At 35.7% G+C, this 22,709-nt stretch overlaps 1 protein-coding gene across 1 annotated transcript in view; it reads left to right on the top strand.

The window, feature by feature from the left end:
* The window catches only part of Mtr4 (exosome RNA helicase Mtr4), a 432,027-nt gene that overhangs the window by 169,101 nt on the left and 240,217 nt on the right, over positions 1–22,709 (top strand). Inside the window, exon 10 of the mRNA XM_090390948.1 lies at positions 10,716–10,847. Coding sequence (XP_090247074.1) covers positions 10,716–10,847 — 132 coding nt within the window. The remainder of the gene's footprint in view (positions 1–10,715; positions 10,848–22,709) is intronic.

The following is a 22,709-nucleotide window of genomic DNA, read 5'->3' as shown; positions in this document are numbered from 1 at the left end:
AAATATTTTGCTACCTTCTTGATTTTTATTTTCTATGTTCTTGCCAAAGTCCTCCCATGACTTTTGTTTAGCTAGTTTTACACACTGTTTAGCTTTCTTACATTTGTCTCTGTGTTCTCTAAGAGCACAAGCTGCCTTATTTGCCAGGAACTTTTGATATGCTTTCTTCTTTTCCTTCAGTGCCTCTTTTACATCTTGTGTCCACAATGGAGTTCTGATTCTTCTTTCCTTGCAGACAACCTCACCACATGCCTCTCTAGCTGAATCAATCAGGGTTTTCTTCAAGGCTTGCCACTGAATCTCGAAGGTTTGGTTCCTGTTCTCAAACTCTTTCATTTTTTTCTTCAATAATCTTTGTGTATTTTGGTCTACAGTTCACATCTGAGAGCTGGTCAACTTTTATTCACTTTAAAACTTTCTTACATGTTATTCTTTTCAATATGAAATTCAATTTTATCCTGCTCAAGACTAAATAGTGATCACTTCCAATTTCAAATCCTGTGTACACTCTGGTGTCCTGCACAAGGGAGAAAACATCACTATCAACAATAACACTCTACTCCTTAACACACTTAAACAACCAACACCCTTGAATCCAGTTCACCTTGGAAAAAGAGGAAAATAAGTCTCCCTTTCCTAGACTCTAATCACTCTCCAGCCTGGTGGATCCTTGGTTTTCTCTGTTTACATCAAATCCACCCATACAGGTAGATACATTCACCAGCACTCCCCCCCCCCCACAACAATATGGGGTTATAAAGACACTATATAACAGGGCAAAATTAATTGTTCAGATGACAATGCCCTAACCACTGAACTAATCACATCCTTAACACTTTCTTAGCCAATGGCTACAACCCCCAAAAAATATTAAAACCAGTTAACTACAACTCCCTCTCCCCCATCATAACAAAGATTACGTTAAATCCATCACCATTCCCTATATCTGGGGGCACCTCTGAAAAGGTAACCAAAATCTTAAAAAAATATGACCTGATTTCTTGTTACAAACCATATAAAAAATTATCATCCCTTATCTGCTCCAAAGACCTATTGGGGGCTGTACCAGGTCCCTTGCAGCTATAAACTGTCTTACTTTGGCCAAACCTGCAGGACAGCAAATGTCTGGAATTTGGAACACAAAGTGTACATCTGGTTTCACCTGTACAGCCACTCTGTGCTTGCAGACCATGCTCTGGATACCCGCCACAGAATACGTTGGAAGAAAGCCACGTTAATACACCTCAGCAAATTTAAATATGAAAGATTGTTCGTGGAATCAGCCTCGGCTCTAAAAAAACTTTCCAAACCTCGACAAATTTGTGTGCATGAGACTGTCCCAAATTTGGGAAGCTTGCATCTTTAGAACTTCAGCCCAACAGCCAAGACAATGCAATATAGTGCACTAGGGGGCACATTTAGGATTCTAGAAACAACAGTAGTTTTCTCTCTTCTGCTTCACTTGCTTTTTGTAGTTCATGCTTGCACTTGTCATTGTTGTATGTTCCCATGAAGATGGCAATGTGACATTGGTGAAATATAGGAGGTATTTATTAAAGTTTCTTTTAATTAATACTCCAGTATACATTATAAATTCCTTAAATAATTTAATAGTCATCTGATACTAGGAGTTCCTGAGTCATCTTGCAGATAGGTTTGCCATTGCATATCCTATTAGATGTGCTTGGAGGCTGTATGAGGAGTGCTATATTGGGTATTGGAGCTTTGTTGAGGTTGTTTGGACTGAATCATTCCTGCCATTCTATATCCCACCTTAAATTTTCTCAAACATTTTATGGGGAAAAAAAAAAAACTAAGAAAAAATCATTAGCAAAAAATGAATACATTTTGCACACACACAAAACCAAAATGCTAAGCTTAGGTGATGTGGTTTGTTGTCCATATCTCCAATCCAAAAAAACTATTTGCTCTTTTTGATGGAACCTGTTATGTTCCTCACCTTGCACTCCCAATTATATCCTAATCAGTTTTCTGCTACTAAGATGTCTTCATTTTTTATGATTCATTAGCTGCCTTTGATGCTCACCTGTTGAACAGATTGTCCCCCCCCCCCTTTTTTTTTTTGTGTTTAATGCTAAGACAAGGTTTTATGCTGAGAAACTTCTCTCAGTAAATTCAACATCAACTAGCTGATTCAATCACAACTATGCTTAGTTGTGGGTAAGAGAGAAGGAATTACATTTGTTTAACATTGAGATTAGTCTTTCATGATTATTCCATGGGAAAGATGACTTTCGGGGAACAGAATAGACAGAGGAAGAAGAGAAGATTAGCTGGGGTCGAAGTTGAACTGTAAATGAATATTGGCAAGTAGCTGTTTCTATTTTTATAGACTTGAAGGAAGAATATAAGCTGGTCCAAGGAAATGTCATCCATTGGAGTACTTGTCATAGTGAAGGTAGAAACAGAATATCTCTGAGAAAGTGATTGGGTAAGTCTGTGAGTGGAAAGATAAACATGTTGATTTCTTCTGGATGTCATCTAGAATTTTTAGAAAGATTTATTAGTACAATACTGTATTAGCAGCTGTACAAGTAGTATTTTAAGGGGAAAATTATACTTTTTTTGGCACAGAACTTCAAGTGTGGTGTGTACTAGCTAGGAAGGGATAAAGGCATAAATCTGCCTTAAATCAGATATATGAACTTGTCTGGAGACATGGTGTATTCAGTGGTAAAGGGAGGCAAAGTGAAATCTTCTTGTGTGAGGTGGAAGGTCCAACACTTAATAAAACATGATTCTCAGACATGTTAAAAATATAGTAGTTTAACACAAGCAAAAATTTAAATTAAAGAGTTTAACACATGGAAAAATTAAAATTTATTTGGTTTTTTTATTTCACTGCTTTTAAGAAGGGCATCTTTTGAGAGAATGATAAAACTACTTGATAAGAAATTATAATATTATTATTATTATTACTTGACACCTTGAGGGAGGACATATACTCTACAACTCTCTATCTCCACCAGCTACAATGAACCACAACTACGCGAATGCCATCTACCGTTCACCACTACCACTAGTATTTTTACAGACAATCACGAACATCCAAGCCTACGGTGGGATTTGAACCCGCAGCCTTTGGCTGGAGAGCGGCTATGCTAACCACGCGGCCAACCAGGTCGGCAATTACTAAGCATTGATAAGACTACTTTCAAAATGTCACATGCATCACATTTTTAATACTTCCTGGTTGCAGATGTAGGTGCAGAAGAACATACTATTAGTTCAGAAGAACTTGTGAAAATTTTTAAAAATTCACCACAGTGAAATTGTCATCAAAATTTATGAGTCTACACTCATGTCCACAAGGAGTATACAAATACTACTGTATAATGGTACTACATGCTAGCAGTGTTTCCTTCCTTAGTTTTTCTCAGAAATCTTATGTCTACTTTCTAGTTTTTGATTAGTTACTGCTTTATTTCTGATTGGGCTCGTTGATCCATAAATTTAAATTGGTTTGAATCATGTTGTATAACAGCTAGTACTAATTTCTGTCTGGTTCCATGTAGATTTATTCAGTTGATTCCCCCCTTACTGCTTTTCATATTCTGATGTCTGATAAATGCTATCATTATTATATTTTTATTTTTCTAGCTTTGATTAATGAAGTGATACATCATTATTATATTATTTTGGTTTTGGTCATCATTATAGGTTTTGGTTTCTTATTGTGAGTAGAATGATTTTTATCTGTTTTGTTGTGTTTTTTTCATCAGAAAATTAGAGTGTATTATAGTGTATTAGTATAGATTTTTGTGTTTTTAGAGTATTAGTATATTTATAATCTTTTTATTGTGATATTGTCAGCATGTCACCAGTGCAATGAACAGTGGCTGCAAAGACAACATTGTCTGGCTATTTGAATTTGTAGGATATTATTCAGTGCAGTGTATGCGAAATGTATGTGTCGAGTAAAATATACAGAAGGAAATTGAAACTGGAGAGAATGTATGTATTAAGTGTTTTAAAAGTGACTGTCTGTTACGAGGGCTGTTCGATAAGTCTGTGCAGAGTCTAAGAGATGGTGCCGCCAGTACGTATTGAGGTTATTTTTAGTTGCTGGCAACTGTCGGAGGATCACACACTAAGTTTCAGTCAAATAGATCTATTACTCTGTGTTTGGCATTCATTTGAATCAATCAAGTGCCGTGATTTGTGAAAAATGGATGAGAAAGAATTTCATGTCATGATTAAACATTACTTTTTTGAAAGGCAAAATGGCCCAGGAAACCAAAGCTAAGCTTGATAAACATTATGGTGTGTCTGCACCTTCAATTAGAATGGTTTATAAGTGATTTAGTAACTTTCGAAGTGGCCATATGAGCACAAGTGATGCTGAACATTCTGGATGCCCTGTTGAGAGCACTACTCCAGAAATTATTGAAAAAATCCATGATATGATGATGGATGATAGAAGCGTGAAATTGCTAAGGCTGTGGGCATCTCAAATGACTGCGTACATAATATTTTACATGAACATTTACATATGAGAAAACTATCTGCAAGATGGGTGCTGCGTTTGCTCACACTGGATCAAAAGCGTCAATGTTTTGGTGTTAGGTGTCTGGAGAGAGCTTTGTTCACCGAGCATGCTGTTGTGCACATTCAGGGAAACATAAACAATTAGGGTGAAAGCAAGTGAGTTTGTGTGAAGGCACCCATGAAGCGAGTGTGAGAATGATCAAGTGTGGAATCTAGTCTCTCAAGCAAAAATATTGAATAGGGTAGTCAATTAAGAAAGGCGGGTGGGAGAATAAAGGAATGTTGCTGTTTCTATATACTAATGCCAGAAGTATCAGGAGGAGTTTTTGACATTGGTTAATGCAACCTTTCCAAAAGTTATAGGAATTGTGAGACTTGGCTAACAGCAGATAACATAGTTTGCAGGGAATGAATGTGAAAAGTTTAGTATTTTCAGGTAAGATAGAGAAGATAGAATGGGGGCAGGAGTACTGCTGATGACAGCAGATGAATTGCAACCAAAAAATAATAGGAGACAGGTGGGATGGTGGTTGTTCATTTGAAGCAGTCTTGTGTGAGATTAAGACCAATAAGACAAAATATACAGTTGGTTGTTGCTATATGCCAGGGAGTTCCACAGATGATCTGGAAGACATGCATCACCAAATTAGTACATTGGTACAGGTTAAGTAATTATTATGGGGGACTTCAACTATGGAGATATAGACTGGAAGGAAGAAAGATCACATGGCAGAAAGGAAACAGAATTTATATACTTGCTGAGAGATAATTACTTAAGGCAGCATATGATGGAGGGAGCTAAGGCAGTACAGTATTGTTGGTTCCCTGGGCAAAGCAATGCACTCGAGCCTCTACCCACCCACCTATGGGAATAAAAATGTAAACAGTCAATAAAATTAAGGCTATAGATTTATTTTATACTTTTAACAAAATCAATGTTTAAACATAAAAAAAAAAAAAAAACATGCTGTAAAGCGAGGATTATTCAACGCAAGCTTTTGCAAATTTCTTTGCAAAGAATTGATTTATAATTGGCTTATAGTGAATAGTCTTCAGAATGTCATTTTCCATACACATGAGTGAAAGCCAGTTCAAATGCTGCAGCGCTGTTCTGCTGCGAAGTTGATTCTTTGTAAGTGTCAATCTTGAAAATGAATGTTTCCCTGTACTGTTGGTCACCATCATGCACATGAACACTGAGTATAATTTCAACACAGATTTCAAGTTCTCCGAAATTATTTTTCTATACGATGCAGGGAGAGTCTCACAGTTTTCATCAAGAACCATGTGGTGTTTGAGATGTTTGCATTAATTTAGAAGGTCTCCATAATCGAGGTCTTTGGGACGCACATTTGCCAGATGTTCACACTTCTTGTTTAGCTCGTCAGAATCAATTGTTTTCAATTGACTGAAGAAGGAAAACAAATTTCCAAAACATGAATAAGCTTCTGCACATTTTGTGAGATCAGAGTTAGGAGAGTCCAGAACAGGGAAGAATGCTTTCATCTTGAACTTTTCACTTTTGTTTAGAAGTATCTCTTCTTCTGATTCATCATATCCAGTAAGACATACATTTCGCTTTCATTCCCATATCTTCACATCACTATAATCCGAATCTGGACATCTACTCCTGGCATTCAGTTCATATTCACTAAATTCATCTCTAATTTCCTGAAGATACATTTTCAAAGACTCAAGAGGATTCATGGCAAAGTATGTCCACATCTTTTGATTGCAGGACTGTATTTGTTTTGTTCACTCTTTTGATAATGTCATTCCAAAGAATTGTCAGAAATATCGTTTTCATGTTCTGCATTTTCTTGCTCAATCCTTTTGCCTCTCGCATTGCATTCACATCCTGGTCAGTGTCAGCTGATACAGAATCCAGTGCGTGTTTAATTTTCTCAAAACCTCCATGCAGAGCATGGACAGCATCAAAATGTGACAACCATCTTGTGCCAGAGACGCTTGACCATAATATGATCTTTTCCTAATGATTATGTCAGAACATTCTGTTGATATGTAGGAAAAAAAAAAAAAAGGAATACAGATGCTGAACAAAGTCAAAGAATTTTACAATCTGTAGACAACACTCTGCTGCTTCTACTCCCACCAAGTTCAGGCTGTGTCCAACACAGGAAACATAGACGGTGAGCTCATTCAGTTGATGGATCCGTGCTTGCAATTCAGTATAGCGTCCAGACATATTTGAGTCATTGTCATATGACTGACCATGGCAGTTTGATAGCAGAATTTTGTTCTCATTTAGCAAATCCACAACAGTGTCAGCTAGATTCTTTGCTCCATGAGAAAAGATGGGGGGGGGGATGAACTTGATGAAACACTCCATTGGCTAAAATCCTCGAATGTGCCGGTCAGTGTGTGAGAAGTCTGGAGTGGAATCCACACTTATCGAATAATACTTCCAGAATTGCACAAAGAACATGTTGTTCCATTAATTGAATAAATTCCCCACAAATGCTTGCCGATAGGTAGGTACTCTTCCAAAAAAGGGTCAAATTCACTCAAGCTTTTTGATTCTTTCCAAAGAATCAAACAAAACTTTTTGTTTGATTCTTTCATGGAAAGAACAAACATAGTTTGATTCTTTCCATGAAATGCCAAACCTCTGGAGGCAAGAAAGCGAAAGACAGAGACCACATGTGTCAATACTTTATGCCAGTACTCCTGCTCTGAGCAATGATGTTTGTTTAATATAGAATCTATATATCCAATTTCTTTATGCTGAATCAAATATGTTGTCATGCACTTGTTTTGTTCTTTTCCATTTTCATGTTCTACAATAACATTACTGTGTTTCCAGTAATTTAATCCTGATGTAAGAAAGGGAGATTCTTTCTTGGACAATAGGCGACATGCAAAGCAGTACAAGTGACTTGGGATAGTGAATAGAGTAGCCATTCACGTTTTACACACTCGCCATTCCACAGTTTATGTTTGAACACTTTCTTTGATAAATGTCTTGTCTGAGTTCTCTCTCTCTCCTCCAGTCCCATTGTACACTCGGCATGACTTTGAAAGGTTTAAATCATGATTCATGCTGATGTTGTCGAATCCGGTAATTCACTATATTAGTATTCTTAATGTCCCATACCCCAGGATCTGTGACGTGAATCGCACACTCCTTTGCCCATTACAGATGTGTGTATTTCCACTTGTGGAATGTCTACAGCAGGAACAGGTAATGATATGTCTGGAACTGGATGATTTGATGCAGGAGTGGATGTAGATGGTGATGCTGTATTTGGAGGAGCACTACTTTGGAAATTTGCTCATTTTTTCTTTGTCCTCTGCAGCTCTTCTGTGTTCCACTCATAAAAGTACACTTTATTTCTGCTCAAAGGTTTATCCACCTGGAAGAAAAAAATATTTTTTTAAAATTTTATTTATAGTATAGTATGAAAAGTATTCAGTTATTGATGTATTGTATGCTATCTCCAGTTCTCTTTCTTAGTTCAGTGGTCCAGTGAGAGGTCACTGGACTCTGCCAAGAGATCTCTCATGAACAATATGGCAGCATGGGGACCTCTGAACAACTGCTCAGTGTGCCCAAGCCTTATGATGGCCCTGGACTAGGGATGGGAGAGTATTGGACCTGGTCATAGGATCAGAAGAGCTGTCCATAAACTAGGTTTTGTTGTCAACATTACCTCCAATTGGTGAAAGTGACCAATGCAGTCTTGACTTGGGAGATTGTAAAACATGAGGAATATTCAATCAAGAAGGGGTATTTGTGGAACTACAAGGCAGGTGATTATGACATGCTTAGGAAAAAGCTTAAATCTGTACCAAGACATAAAACACTACAGGGTAAGGATGTTAGTAGTGCATGGGGTATAGTTAAAGGTCATCTAAAGAAAGCAGTATTAAATTGTATACCTAGGGTAAGGAGGGTTAATTGGGTAGGAGTTAGATGGATGAGTAATATCATTAAGCATGAGCGGCAGAAGAAGAAAATGCTGTAATGCTGTGGAAGCCTATATAAAGAGAAAGGTGACCAGCAAAGTGATGAACAGTACAAGGCTCAGGCAAGGAAGGTGATCAGCATGGGAAGGAAAGCAAAATCAGATTATGAGAAGAATTTAGCCAAACAGGCCAAAGGAAATCCCAAAGAGTTCTTTCATTATGTGGCAAGTAAGAGGAAGAATGACTATAGAAGATTAACCTTAATGAGTGATGATGGTCACGAGGAGACAGAAGCAGATAAAATAGTTGCTCAAAGGTTTATCCACCTGGAAGAAAAAAATATTTTTTTAAAATTTTATTTATAGTATAGTATGAAAAGTATGAAAATAATTGAGTTACTGAGTGACCACTTTGCAAGCATATATATCTTCCTAGTGAGGTCTGCTTTAACATATGTCACAGACACTAATGTTGGAACAGAGGTGGATGAATTTGAGGTTCTTAGGATATTGCAGAATCTCAATGTAAATACAGCTGTAGGATTAGATGGAATATCAGCTCGGGTTTTACAAGAAGGTGGTTGTAATATACCCACTATTAATGCTAGCAGCGAAGTAACTGGCTGGCACTCAGCCTCTGGGAGCACGGCTAGATGGGAGGAATGACGTCACCATGCTCAATCCACGAGGCTTGCATGTTTTTGCATGGTAAATTTAAAGGCGCGTTAATCAAAACTATAGCAAGGGATTGCCACAATTAATTTCGCTGCGTTAATCAAATCCTTTGTTAAACAAGGGGATACCTGTACTATAAAAATTGGTAAAAAAGAGAATTCAAGAATGCATGGATAAAAATATGATACTGTATGAGGGGCAACATGGCTTTGTGAAGAGTTCGTCATGAATTAGTAATTTACTGACATTTTATAATGGAGTAACAGCTGAGTTGGATAAAGGAAATGGATACAGAATGATTTTGCAAAGGCATTTGACAGTATTCCACATGGAACATTGTTACACAAATTAGAATAAATGGGAATGGATATGACACTGGTTAAGTGGATAAGAAGGTGGATGCTGGACAGATATTAAAAAGTAGTATATGGAGGGCAGAAGCGAGGCAAAAACAGGTGACTAGTGGTGGGCCACAGAATTCAGTGCTGGCACCATTTCTATTTAATTTATACATAAATGATATAGGAAATAATCTGAAAGGTAATATTCAGTTGTTTGCTAATGAGGTAGAGTAATAGTTAATCAAAGCAATGTGGAGTGCTTGCAGGACGATTTAAATAGGTTGTCAGTATGAGCAAAAATTAATGGGTGTCAGTTTAATATGGAGAAATGTAAAGTTACGTATTTTGGGATAAACAGATTACAAGCCGTGTATCACATTGACAGTTGTACATTAAATGAGTGCTGGACAGCTGCTGCTCTTGTATTAAGAGGTGTGACAGGAAGTGAAGCAATGATGGCTGCCAATTCACTGGAGCAGTGATCTGTGAGGGATCATCTGTGAGCAGAAGTGCTCTCCTCTGGACAGCATGAAGAATTTTTAGAGAAGTTTTAGGTGCTCCATCTCAAATATGGCTGAGTTTGGGATTTGTATATAGTTAAGAGTTAGGTAGGTTTAAAATGGCATCTTGAGCAAAATAGACTGCCTATTTTTTTTAATTTTTATTTTTATATATTTTTTTTAATTTTGAGGATGCTATTGTGTGATGTGTTTGTGGCAGGAGACATTGGAGGTGAATGTTAGCCCAAGCAAAGAGATCTGATCTTGTCTGGTAATTTGTATAATTACCGAGGGTAAGAAAATATGAGCTGAGATTTCTTATTTGAGAGAAGAGGTAAGAATGAGTTTGTAAAAATGATTTAAAACTTTTGTTATAATTGTGTCCGATACTGTATGTCTTTATATATCTAAAAGTGTGCAAGTCCATGCTCAGTGTATGTTCATTACACTAGATGTTCATCAATATCTGCTTGGCAAATTTTGATCAGTTGCTTCTTTGTCTTCGATAAAATGTCTCTGATGAAATCCAAATATATCACATCATAGATTAGACTTGTGCATATAAGACAACAAGATTGCATTTTCTTTTCACTTGATATAACTTGGTTTTCATATTCAGTACTTCTGAATGCAATTAACATTAGTTTTTCTTCTAATTAACTGGTTTTTAGCAAATTTTTAAATGAAAAAATAAATTACATTTATTGTGATAGAAAGTTGAATGAGTATGAATGAAAATAAGTTTTTTTATTTATTTTTCTAAGGTGACTCCAATTGCTACAAAATAGTAAAAATGATAATGGAAAGAAATTTTGCTCCAGTTATTGTGTTCAGTTTCAGCAAGAAGGAATGTGAAGCTTATGCACTACAGATGGCAAGATTAGATTTAAATTCTAGTAAGTTGATTTTGTTTTCATTTGTTGTTTCATGTAGTAGTACTTTATTAATCTTTTATAATGGCATTACCATAATTTGATAGAACTACTTGTTCCTAAATAAGTCTGTCAAACTGTGGTATTTGCAAATACACTCTAGCCTACCAAATAAATAGTAGCTAATTGAATATCCAGCATGAGCATTCATTATTTGGATTTTGACTCCATTCATTCACTGGTGTTCATGACTAAATGAACAAATAAAGTTAACACGTTTGCTGCCATGCTACTCGGGCATGGTTTGTTCCTGTATGCCAAGCAATTTCACTTCTTCAAGGTCAGTACGGGTAATCTCGTTGCCAGCGGTAATCGACATATGAGTATATTCGTAGTTGGCTTGTGTGGCTTATATACCATCTACGAGTATACACACTTTTGCTGCTAGCTCCACAAGCCAAGCATTTTCACTTCTTCAAGGTCAGTATGAGTAATCTCATCGCCAGCGGTAAGCGTCATATGAGTATATTCGTAGCTGGCTTGTGAGGCTCATATACCAACTATGAGTATACTCGTAGTTGGCAGCGAACGTGTTAATCAAGACAATTTTAAAGTTTCCTTTCTTCATCCTATTGGCAGCAATTAAGTGAATAATTTGTTTCTCATCTGAGCAAGGTAGTTTACTCTCAGAGTAGTTTATTATTATTATTAAACATTATTTAAGTGTACTAGATAAAGATTTTATGACATAAAACATCTTGGAAAAATTTAGCCCAAGATGCTCTGATTATAAAACTCTGGTCTTCGGTTCCCCTCAAAGGCTTACTTTAGTGAGTATGGGAGTGGCACACCCAAGGTACCTCATGTTGAACCATGCCTTACTTCATATAATATACATCTGTTATATTATCTGTAGAATGGTCCCCCCCTCCAGTGCTATTAGAGTATTCGAGGACTATGGGTGAATCTTTGCTAATTTGCTATTTCATTTTGTCTTATGCAGTAGGATTCTGCCCTTCTCTCATGGATATTTGTCTTACCTAATAGGCTGAAGTCCCAACCCACCTGGTCAACATGGGATGAATTGGGACCAAAACCTTTCGGATATGTGAAAAGGGCCTTTGCAACTCAGACTTCACTTCAAAAATGTTATTTGGGTTTTGCCTTATAATACTTCTCATGCTGCATCGGTTGTCACACAGAATAATCAGTCACATTCAGGGGTTAGGCAGAGAGTCCAGTTCAAGAGGCATATGACAGTCTCCAGTAAAAGTCAGTGATGTTGTGAATGAGAATATAGAAGGTATGGAATTAATCTTAGAGGAGCATCTTTACATAGGCATATGGAATGTATGTGGTCTACAGATGGGTAATCTCTTGATATTGTCTGTAAAGAGATGGAGAGGTATAAAATTTACATCATGGAAATTACAGAGACCAGATGGAATGGAGAAGGTCACTTCAAAAGATAGGATGGTAAGCCAGTTGTTTATTCAGATGACTCAAAGCATCATGGGGGGGGGGGGTAGCTGTGATACTGAAGACAGTTTAGACAAGAACTCTTCTTGGTTCTAATCCTGTTAATGACAGGATACCGTGTATTAGACAAAGCTCATCCTACCAATGTGTTACTCGTGGTAGTTTATGCACTCCACACAGATAGGCCTGAATGAAGAGAGTCAGGAATTCTGTGAAATTTCTTGATATAGAAACATTTTCATTGCAGTCTTCGGAAAGAGCAGATGTAGTGAGTAAAAATTCATCTACTTCTGAATAAAAATGAATCTTGTGTATTATAAGAACTGGATTAAACAAAATACTGTGAGATATCTATTACTGATAAGACGGAATTGCTGCTGACAGAAAAAAGGAAAAAAAAAAATTTATGTAGTGAAGATAAAATTTGCGAAAGGATGAGTCCGATGATGATTGGGAACTACCATATTTACTTGAATATAACTCGCCCTCACTTATATCTCTCACTCCTGATTTTACTTTACGAAAAAAGAAATTAAAAAGTTTCACATACCTTGCACACGAAAAAAGTTTAAAACTTTAAAAAAATAGATGGTGAATGTTGCTGTGACAGTTGCAAATATTTCGGAATACGGTTGAAGAGAATCAGCATTTCAGCTCAGCAATTGCCGACTTGTTTTTGTTGTTGAGTCACAAGATCTTTTTGTTAATACCCACCAGTCATATGCATGTCTTCATAGCTGTGCTATCTCTACCAGCTTATCATTGCTGTCCATTTCGCTCTTCGCTTTCACTTCTCATTAGTCATTGTGAAGGATTGTTCATAGTGTATCTCAAGTGTTGTAAATTACTGGTAATTTTTGCTTGAAATATGGAGAAACATTCAAGTTACAGTACTGGTTCTCAAAGATCATTAATATTCAAATAATATTCAAATACAGGTAACCCTCGTATTCTCATATAATGCGGTTTCAATATAACGCGATCTACAAATTGTAGTAACCCTTGTTCAACGCGGTACTTATACAACGCGGTTTCGATATAACACGGTCTACATATTGTAGTAACCCTTTATCTTTTTATATGTTTTTCACCGCGTGACTTAAAAAATCAAATTTATCTTCGTTAAATTTGTGTCTACCCATATAGTGCATGTAATTATGAGCGGTGAATTCATATTAGAGGAAATACCTTTTAGTCACATGTACGTTAATTGTTTACCGTATAAAGTGTTTATTGTTGATAAATTGTCTTCATTTTCTCCCAGGAAAGCGCATTAAAAATCATAAGTGTATTAATCTCAAGCTGTATATTTTCTGGTGAGTTACATACGTAATTAATATGTAATGCTTTTTTTATGTAAAAAAATTATTTTTATAGTAATGGTCACTAAAACTGAAACGAAAGGGGAAAAAACCAACGTTGAAAAGAAAATTCATTTCTCTCGAAGAAAAAATTAATATCTTGGATTGGTTGAAAAATGGAGAAAAACTGGAGTTATTGCAGGCAGTGGTGCACCCAGAGGGGGAGGCCAAGGGACCCTGTCCCCCCCCCCCCAAAGGGGAAAAAACAATAGAAAATTTTCCAAAACTCTTTTCCTAATTAAATTTTTTTTTTTTTAAATTTATGTTGTGTCATGTCTTCTATTTCTATACTACTTATGAATTAGCAATCATTGCAGATGCTCAGTCATAGGTTGTATGCAATGCATAGTTTGTATTCTCAAATCATCTACTCAACTTGCCTCTTCCCCAAGATTAAATCCTGAATGCGCTACTGGTTGCAGGTACTTTGAATTTAAATGAATCAACAATTCTAACAATCAAACAAAATGAATGGTAAGTGCAAACGCGTTGCTTGTGTACATGATATTTTAATAGAAAAATTGGATAAATCTCTAATGATTTGGATAGAAGGTAGCACTCAAAAGAAAATTCCTTTGGATGGAAAGCTTATTGAACAAAAAGCTCGCAAAGTTTATAAACATTTAAAAGAACCCGATCAACATTCTTCAGTGGAAAGCTCTCAGCATGGATTTTGCGCCAGTAAGGGTTCGTTCAAAAACTTTAAAAGCATTTTTCTTTGCATAATCTTAAAATCCAGGGAGCATCAGCAGACGTAGAATCTGTTGAAAACGAAATTAGTGAATTAATTGATCGGGAGAAACAGATTTAAATGAGGAAGAACTGATACAATTAATAGATGACGTTGAACCAAATGGTGGTGAACGTTCTGCCGAAATTCTGATTGTGATGATTCCATTAAAGAATTCAGTTTAAAGAAATTAGCAGAAGCATTGGATTTGGCAAGATAGATAGTAAGTTATTTTACGGATAATGATCCCTCAATGGAGCACTCTGGAAAATTCAAGAGACAATTGGATATTTTTTTAGTTCCATATTATGAGCTTAATAAAAAATTGTAGCATAGTGGTAAGCAAGGTCTTCTTGATAACTAAACCAGCCGAAGTATGCAATGAGAATTATACAAATGATATACAAAAGATTCAAGTAATGACGATGTCCAGCCACTCCTAAATAAATAACATCTATGAAATGTCAGTTTTGAAGACAGTGATGACGATTAAAATATTCACTTTATTTTATTTTGCCTAAAACATTTATGCATTATGTGCAATGAAGTTTACCTACAATTTGTAAGTAAATTGACGTCGAACCAAACCTTGGTTAATTTGTTTCATAGTTTGTATGTTTTCTTAACTTACATGAATTACCTGAATTATGTGCAGTATGATAAACTGTGTGTATAGCAGTGGACCTCAAAGATGCGTCTTTGACTCCATGGAGGTATTTTATAATAATAATAATCATTGCTGTTTATATAATTTAACAAAAAAAAAAAACGATTTCGGAACATAACCCTACTTTTTCTAGGTGATGTGAGTCCCCCATAATGCAATTTACATAACGCGCCATTTCTATGGAACCTAACATCTGCATTATACTAGGGTTCCTGTATATTGAGGATGAAGGTGAGCTGCTGATCACATAAATAACATCGATGATTAAAATTTAAATGCATTCATTTTTTAAATAATATAAGAAATTTTAAATTATAATGAATACCGAGGATTTAATTATAAACGTCAATTTAGCTTTATCCTGAAAAACATTAGTTTCCAAAAATCTCCGCATATATCTTGCACTACAATTTTTTTAAATTTAATTTTGGGAAAAAATGTGAGTTATATTTGAGTAAATACAGTGTGTGTGTGTGTGTGTGTGTAAAATTGGTTTGAATGACTATATACCGAGAATGAAAAAGAAATGGTTTTTAAGATACTACTAGTTTCGTTGAATAAATCAACTTCTTCAGGTATCATAGGCAAAGAATTATATAAAATAACACATGATATTTTATATAATTCTATAAGATGATATTTTATAGAGATGATGAGACATGATAAAATTACATCAACAGATCTTGTATAAAACACAATAGTACATTTTAAAACAGGAATGCATGTTGGAGTTCCATTGAAGTTTACTATGCGTATGAGCTGTCACGAGTGCGCCAATACTGGACAGTGGCAATGTGTGCATCAGAAAGATTGTAGCTAAGGCTGTTATTAATATGGGATGAAGCGAGCGATATTTCTCTAGATTCGATAATCTTTCTTTCGAGTTCATCATAACACACATGGATATTAAAAGTTTGTGGCCAGTCTATGAGGTGTTGGCAGCCTTCATCTGAGTTGATAGAGAAGAGAACGTGGCTAGAGAGAGCACTGGCCCCAGTCCTATTGTAGGAGATGTCTCTTTGATGTTCTTCCATATGTAAAAGGATGGATTTAACTGTCTGGCTGTAATATAGTTTGCCACATTCACACAAAATCTTGTAGACTCCTGGATACTGAATAGGAAGATGTTTCACTTTAGGTCTACTTAGTTTGGAGCGAAGTTTTGGAAATGTAGTGAAGCAAGTTCTAATGTTGAATTTCTTAAGAATTTCTGCCAGTTTTGGGGAGAGAGAGAGCTGATGTATGGCAACAATATAAAAGCTCTTGGGGGAGAAGAATCTTCAATAGCAGTTGAGCGATGGAAAGAGAAAAATTTATCAATCTTTTTAAGAGAGAAACCATTGTTGACAAAAGTTCTTTTTAGTAAATGGAGTTCATTTTCAATTTCTGTTTCATCTGTTCCAGCTCGTTTACCTACGAACTGGAATCCAACAACTGTCTCCCCTTTCTGTACATAAAACTTACGAGATGTGCTGAAAATATCAAAATCTCCATTTTTAGAAAACCCATATACACAGACAGATACTTTCATGTTTCTTCCCATCACTACCCTCCGCAAAAATTTGGTATTATTTCAACCCTGGCACATTGAGCCAGATCTTTACTAACAGATGAAACAGAAATTGAAAATGAATTCCATTTACTAAAAAGAACTTTTGTCAACAATGGTTTCTCTCTTAAAAAGATTGATAAATTTTTCTCTTTCCATCGCTCAACTGCTATTGAAGATTCTTCTCCCTCAAGAGCTTTTATATAGTTGCCATACATCAGCTCTCTCTCTCCCCAAAACTGGCAGAAATTCTTAAGAAATTCAACATTAGAACTTGCTTCACTACATTTCCAAAACTTGCTCCATACTAAGTAGACCTAAAGTGAAACATCTTCCTATTCAGTATCCAGGAGTCTACAAGATTTTGTGTGAATGTGGCAAACCATATTACGGCCCGACAGTTAAATCCATCCTTTTAAGTATGGAAGAACAAGAAAGAGACATTCTTTGGTGTTCATCTTTTGGTGTAGCCATGTTCTCTTCTCTATCAACTCGGATGTAGGCTACCAACATCTTGTAGACTGGCCGCAATCTTCTAATATCAACGTGTGTTATGATGAACTCGAAAGAAAGATTATCGAATCTAGAGAAATATCGCTCGATTCATCCCATATTAACAACAGCCTTAGCTACAATCTTTCTGATGCACACATTGCCACTGTCCAGTATTGGTGCACTCGTGACAGCTCACGCAAGTAGTCAACTTCAATTGGAACTCCAGCATACATTCCTGTTTTAAAATGTACTATTGTGTTTTATACTAGATCTGTTGATGTAATTTCATCATGTCTCTGTTATTTTATAATTCTTTGCCTGTGATACCTGAAGAAGTTGATTTATTCAACAAAACTGTAGTATCTTAACATTAAACCTTTTCTTTTTCATTATCTATATATAGTCATTCAAACTAATTTTTTATAACATTATCTACTGAGTAAATATGAACGATAATATATCATCATCATCATCATCAGCCATTATCGATCCACTGCTGGATGAAGGCCTTTCCAAGATTACTCCAACACTCTTTGTCCATGACTCTCCTTTTCCATGTCACTCCTGCAAATTTGATGATATCATTAATCCACCGTGATTTAGGTCAGCGTCATGGTCGTTTTTCCTCTCCAGTACTTCTTTTGTCCATCACCGATCTTGTCTTCGGGTAATATGCCCAGCCCATTGCTACTTCAGATGTTTCACTCTTCCTATGATGTCAGAGACTTTAGTTTGATTTCTTATCCATGTATTCCTTTTGTGATCCAATCTTGTGATACCAAGCATACTTCTTTACATACTAAATTGTGTTGTTCTTAATTTTTGAATTTTCTTTGCATTCAGTGTCCATGTTTCACAGCCATATGTGAAAAGTTTTTAACCAGTATAGGAAGAATACACTGGTTAAAAAACCTTTCTCTTCAGGCATAATGGTAGTTGGCTTTTGAATATTGAATGTAATTTTCTAAATACTTTCCATCCACGCATCACATGCCTTTTAATTTCATCCATGATATTTTGTTCAATTGATATCTGTTGTCTTAAGTATATGCAATGATTCACTTGCTTAATTTCCTCGTTATTGATTTTTATTATTTCTGGTTGGACATAACTATTGAACATAACTTGGGTCTTCTTTAGGTTTATCTCTAGGCCTGCTGTTCTGCTAGCAATTTGGAGCTCATGGATACGAGTCTGTAATTCATGTGCAGTTGAAGTAAAGATAACTTTGTCATCTGCAAAGCATAAATGGCTTAAATATCTTTTATTTATCTTCAGACCTTTCCCTTCCCAATCAAGAAGTTTGAATATTTCTTCTAGGCACGCTGTGAATAATTTTGGAGATATTGTGTCACCCTGTCTTATACCTTTCTGTATTCCCACAGTAGAGATGTTTCCATTGAAATGAATTGCTGCTGTGGTATTGGTGTATGCTGATTTGATGGTTCTAATGTAGGGATCCTCCACTTGTTGGTTTCGTAATTTTTTGTAACTTGTTGGTTTAAGTATTGCACAAGTTTTAAGTGAATCAAAGGCTTTCTCATAGTCAAAAAAACCAAGACATAGTGGTAATTGATATTCATTACACCGTTCAATAATCTGCTGTACAACTTGAATATGGTCCATTGTACTAAAGCCCCTTCGAAAGCCTGCCTATTCTTTTGGTTGTGCTAGGCCCAGAGTCGCACAAAGTGTATTAGCTAAGACTTTTGGAAACACTTTGTAGACCACTGATAGGTCGGTACTTCGTCAAGTCTTCTATCTCACCTTTTTATGTATCAGAATTAGGGTAGCCTTCTTCCATGTTGTTGGTACATCATTTTTCTTCAGGCATAAAGTAAATAGTAAATAGATAATATATATATATATATATATATATATATATATATATATATATATATATATATATATATATATATATATATATATATATTACTGTGTAAAATATATACTGATCTGCAGAAAATAAAAGAAAAATTCTTCGAAAATAAAGCAAAATATAAATAAAATGTAGAAATAAATGCCCATAACAAGCACAACAAATTGTCCACACAGGTTGCTGCCCCATTAACCTGCATATATTCCTGCCATGTCTAGATGAATCAACAACTGCTGTTTATTATTAGTTATTTATATTTCTGATATAAATATATTTTCCTCTCATCATAAGCTTTTTTTTTTTTAATTATATTCATCATAAATGCAAATCTGCATGTCTAGTTTAATGAATCACATTATGGGCTCCACCCCAGTAGTTCATAGGACAAACACATGTAATATCAGAAATGCAAATAATTAATAATTCATTTTCTAGTAATGAAAGTATTCTATTCACATCTGTTCTTTCTCTCCTATTTTGCCATTCTCACATGGATCATTAATGATGGTTCACACATTTACACCTTTCAGTAATTCAAATATAACATTCTCCTTAATTATTTTCTAATATATCCTGAAGCAGCCCCCCTCCCTCCCAGATTTGATTACATACACACACATGGGAAATTGTGCTGTGGTGAGGTATTTTCTCTCAACTAATCAGAAGGTCAAGGTCGCCATTCTTGACATAGCATGACAGTAATCATGCTATACTGACTTTTGATGTCCCAATTAGGACAGGTTTCATGCTGAATTACAAAGCAGGAAATTATGACAAACTCCAGATCATCTGTTCCATCTGTGGGAATTCTTTGACTTCTTAACTTGTTCAAAGTTAAGGATGTGACTGTTTTGATACCAGTTGATGACAGTAATCATGCTATACTGACTTTTGATGTCCCAATTAGGACAGGTTTCATGCTGAATTACAAAGCAGGAAATTATGACAAACTCCAGATCATCTGTTCCATTCCATTGGTATCAGTTACAGATTGGGGGAAATATCATCAATGGATGTAAAGCTTTGAGAAGGTGATTAAATGAGGCAACATCTGAATGTGTCCCTGAAATTTGTAGAACAAATAGGGTGAGAGTGAAATTTAGCCAGTTCAGCTGAACATTCTTTGAGCACCCGTGTTGCTATTCTCAGTCCCTATTGCTGAATTCTTATTCAGTTTATGCAGTAGCTCTAATACCTCCTCTACATACACTTGAATTTCTTCATTTAGTGAAGAGGTAGCAGTACTCAAGTGTTGCATACACCAGGTTGATAGCTTTTAAAAAAATGGGCACTCATTAGTGAATATTTTCTTCTACATCTGTCACCTTCACACCATCTGCATTCAGAAGAGTTATTCTTTCTTGTACTTACAATCTATTGATAGAATTCTTGTGTGTTGTCTTTAGCTTGCAGAGCCAGTTCCTTTTCATACTTAGAACTTAGCTTTCCATACTACACTTGACTATTCTAGCCTGCTGCTTATAATTTTCATAATGGACATCATCCTTATGAACATGGTATTCCTTCCACATCAGCCATTTCTTACGAATGTCTTGCTTAATAAGATTACACATCCATTTGCCTCCTACCCTATTTATTTTTCAAAATCTCAGGACACATTCTGATATTGCATCATTTAAGTATTTTTTAAATCCAGATCTGTAACAACACCCTGCTATGTAATTGATTTTGTTAGATTCCACCTCTAATGGCTTGATATTCATTGCCACATGAAATACTGTTACTAGTACAACGATCATAGGTGTCAACACTAACTAAATTCAAGTCATCCAAGATCATTAGCAGCATGACCCTTACTCTCTTATGCCACCTATCCTTCCTAAAAATACTGTACCCTTTTTACTCAATACCAGTTAGTATATATGATTCTGATAGCCAAGTCTCACTAATGCCTACAATCTGAGATATCAACATATTGACCAATGCAACAAACTCTACTTCTTCTGATACTCATAGCATTCATGTATAGTCAGAATAATCTACCTGCATGTTCTTTTGTATACTCGTATCTGTAGTATGCATGACACAGTTGGACAACTTGCAGATCTATATTCTCTGCTGCTTTATACATGAAGACATTTTTGCACAAGATTGATGAGACCGAACCGGATTAACACATTATCATAGAAATGACTCCTCATAGTCATTTCCATGATAATGCCCATTCCTGTCATTAGCACAACTATATAACATAGTCACTCTTACATTTATATTCTCACCATTCTTCCCATTATAATTTAGTTTCCCTGACTCTGCATTAAGTTTTTATACCAGTTATTAGTTTTTCAAGACTCCTGATACCAAACACATTGAAGTATAGTCTGTCCCTCTTATACAAATCTAATCCTCAAACTCACTCCACACATTCAAGAACACTCATCCATTCCTTCTACATAGCCTGTGCATTGAATTGTTTGTCATCATTATGCTGCAAGTTAAAGAAAGAAATGAATGTGGAAGAAAAATTTTACTGAATGCAAATGGCTCTCTTGAATTAGAAGCAGGTGTGATCAAACAATGTTTACTCAACTTCACTATGGTCTCTTGACCTCGTGTGTGTGTAACATAGAGCACAGTACTACTACTACTACTACACTATATTAAGTGAAGAGATAGAGATGATTGAGAATGAGGTTAGACTGTTGCATAACCTGGATGAGGATATGGCAGTAGGGACAAATGGAATAATTAGCATGTATGGTAAAGAAATGGTCAACCAAACTGGCTAATCCATTGACATGTTTGTATAATTTCAGTCGTAGCTCAGGAAAGATTCTACAGGATTGAAGAGAATGCATGATAATTCCATTTTCCAAGGGATGGCACAAAGACTGATGTGGCTAACTGTTATACTTTGCAAGGAACAGCATGGGTTTACTAAAGGGAGGTCATGTCTGAGCAATTTGCTCAAATTTTTATTTCCTTTCCACTATTCAGGGTAAATTGCAGGTATATTGGATTTTGTAAACACTGGGTGAGGAAGGGATCTTTAAATGAGCTAAGTGCACTTTTTAATTTTGTGGATAGTTTGAATGTTGGTTTAATATTGCATTTGCATTGTTCTATTTTTTTTTTTCCCCTGATATTCCACTAATGTATAGTACAGGTGTGACATTTTTATAATTTTTATCTTTGATGTGTGTAGGTTTATGGTAGACCATGAAGGAAAGACAGTCTGAGGGAATACCTGTAACAAGTGTTCGTAGAAAATTAAGAGTTATTGTTTTCAGTGTCGATGGAAAATTTGGATGTGTTTGTGTTGTTTGCTCAAGTGGCTTAGAAATTATTTAATGTTTGGTGTCCATGGCACCAAATGGCAAATATATTAACATATATAAGCCATACTTTACACTTGCTGAACCTAGCGCTTGTAGTTTGAAGTTTTCATATAAAAATCACCTGTAATACTGGGGGAGCCCATGGCCAAACCTTCTTTTTGCAGGTAGAAATTATTTTGCCACACAATTACCAGAACAAATTATGTGGGCAAAGAGGGATGTGATATTGGATGGGAATTTCTTCTGTATGAGAAGAACCATGTCATTAATCAGGACATTCCTTGAAAAGGACAGTCACGTCAAAACCGACTAAACTAATAAATCTTTATTGTTGAGGGTGATGTATTTTATTTTCTTCATGAAGTATTTTTATTTTTTATGTAGGAGAGGGGAATGACCTTCCAATTCTAAATTAAGATTCCAAGAA

The sequence above is a fragment of the Typopeltis vanoorti genome, chromosome 3, assembly GCF_054136105.1.
Source record: "Typopeltis vanoorti isolate ZY-2024b chromosome 3, IOZ_Tvanoo_1.0, whole genome shotgun sequence".
Taxonomy (NCBI): Eukaryota; Metazoa; Arthropoda; class Arachnida; order Uropygi; family Thelyphonidae; genus Typopeltis; species Typopeltis vanoorti.
Note: the sequence above shows the minus strand (reverse complement) of the source record. Positions and strands in the feature narration are given on the sequence as shown.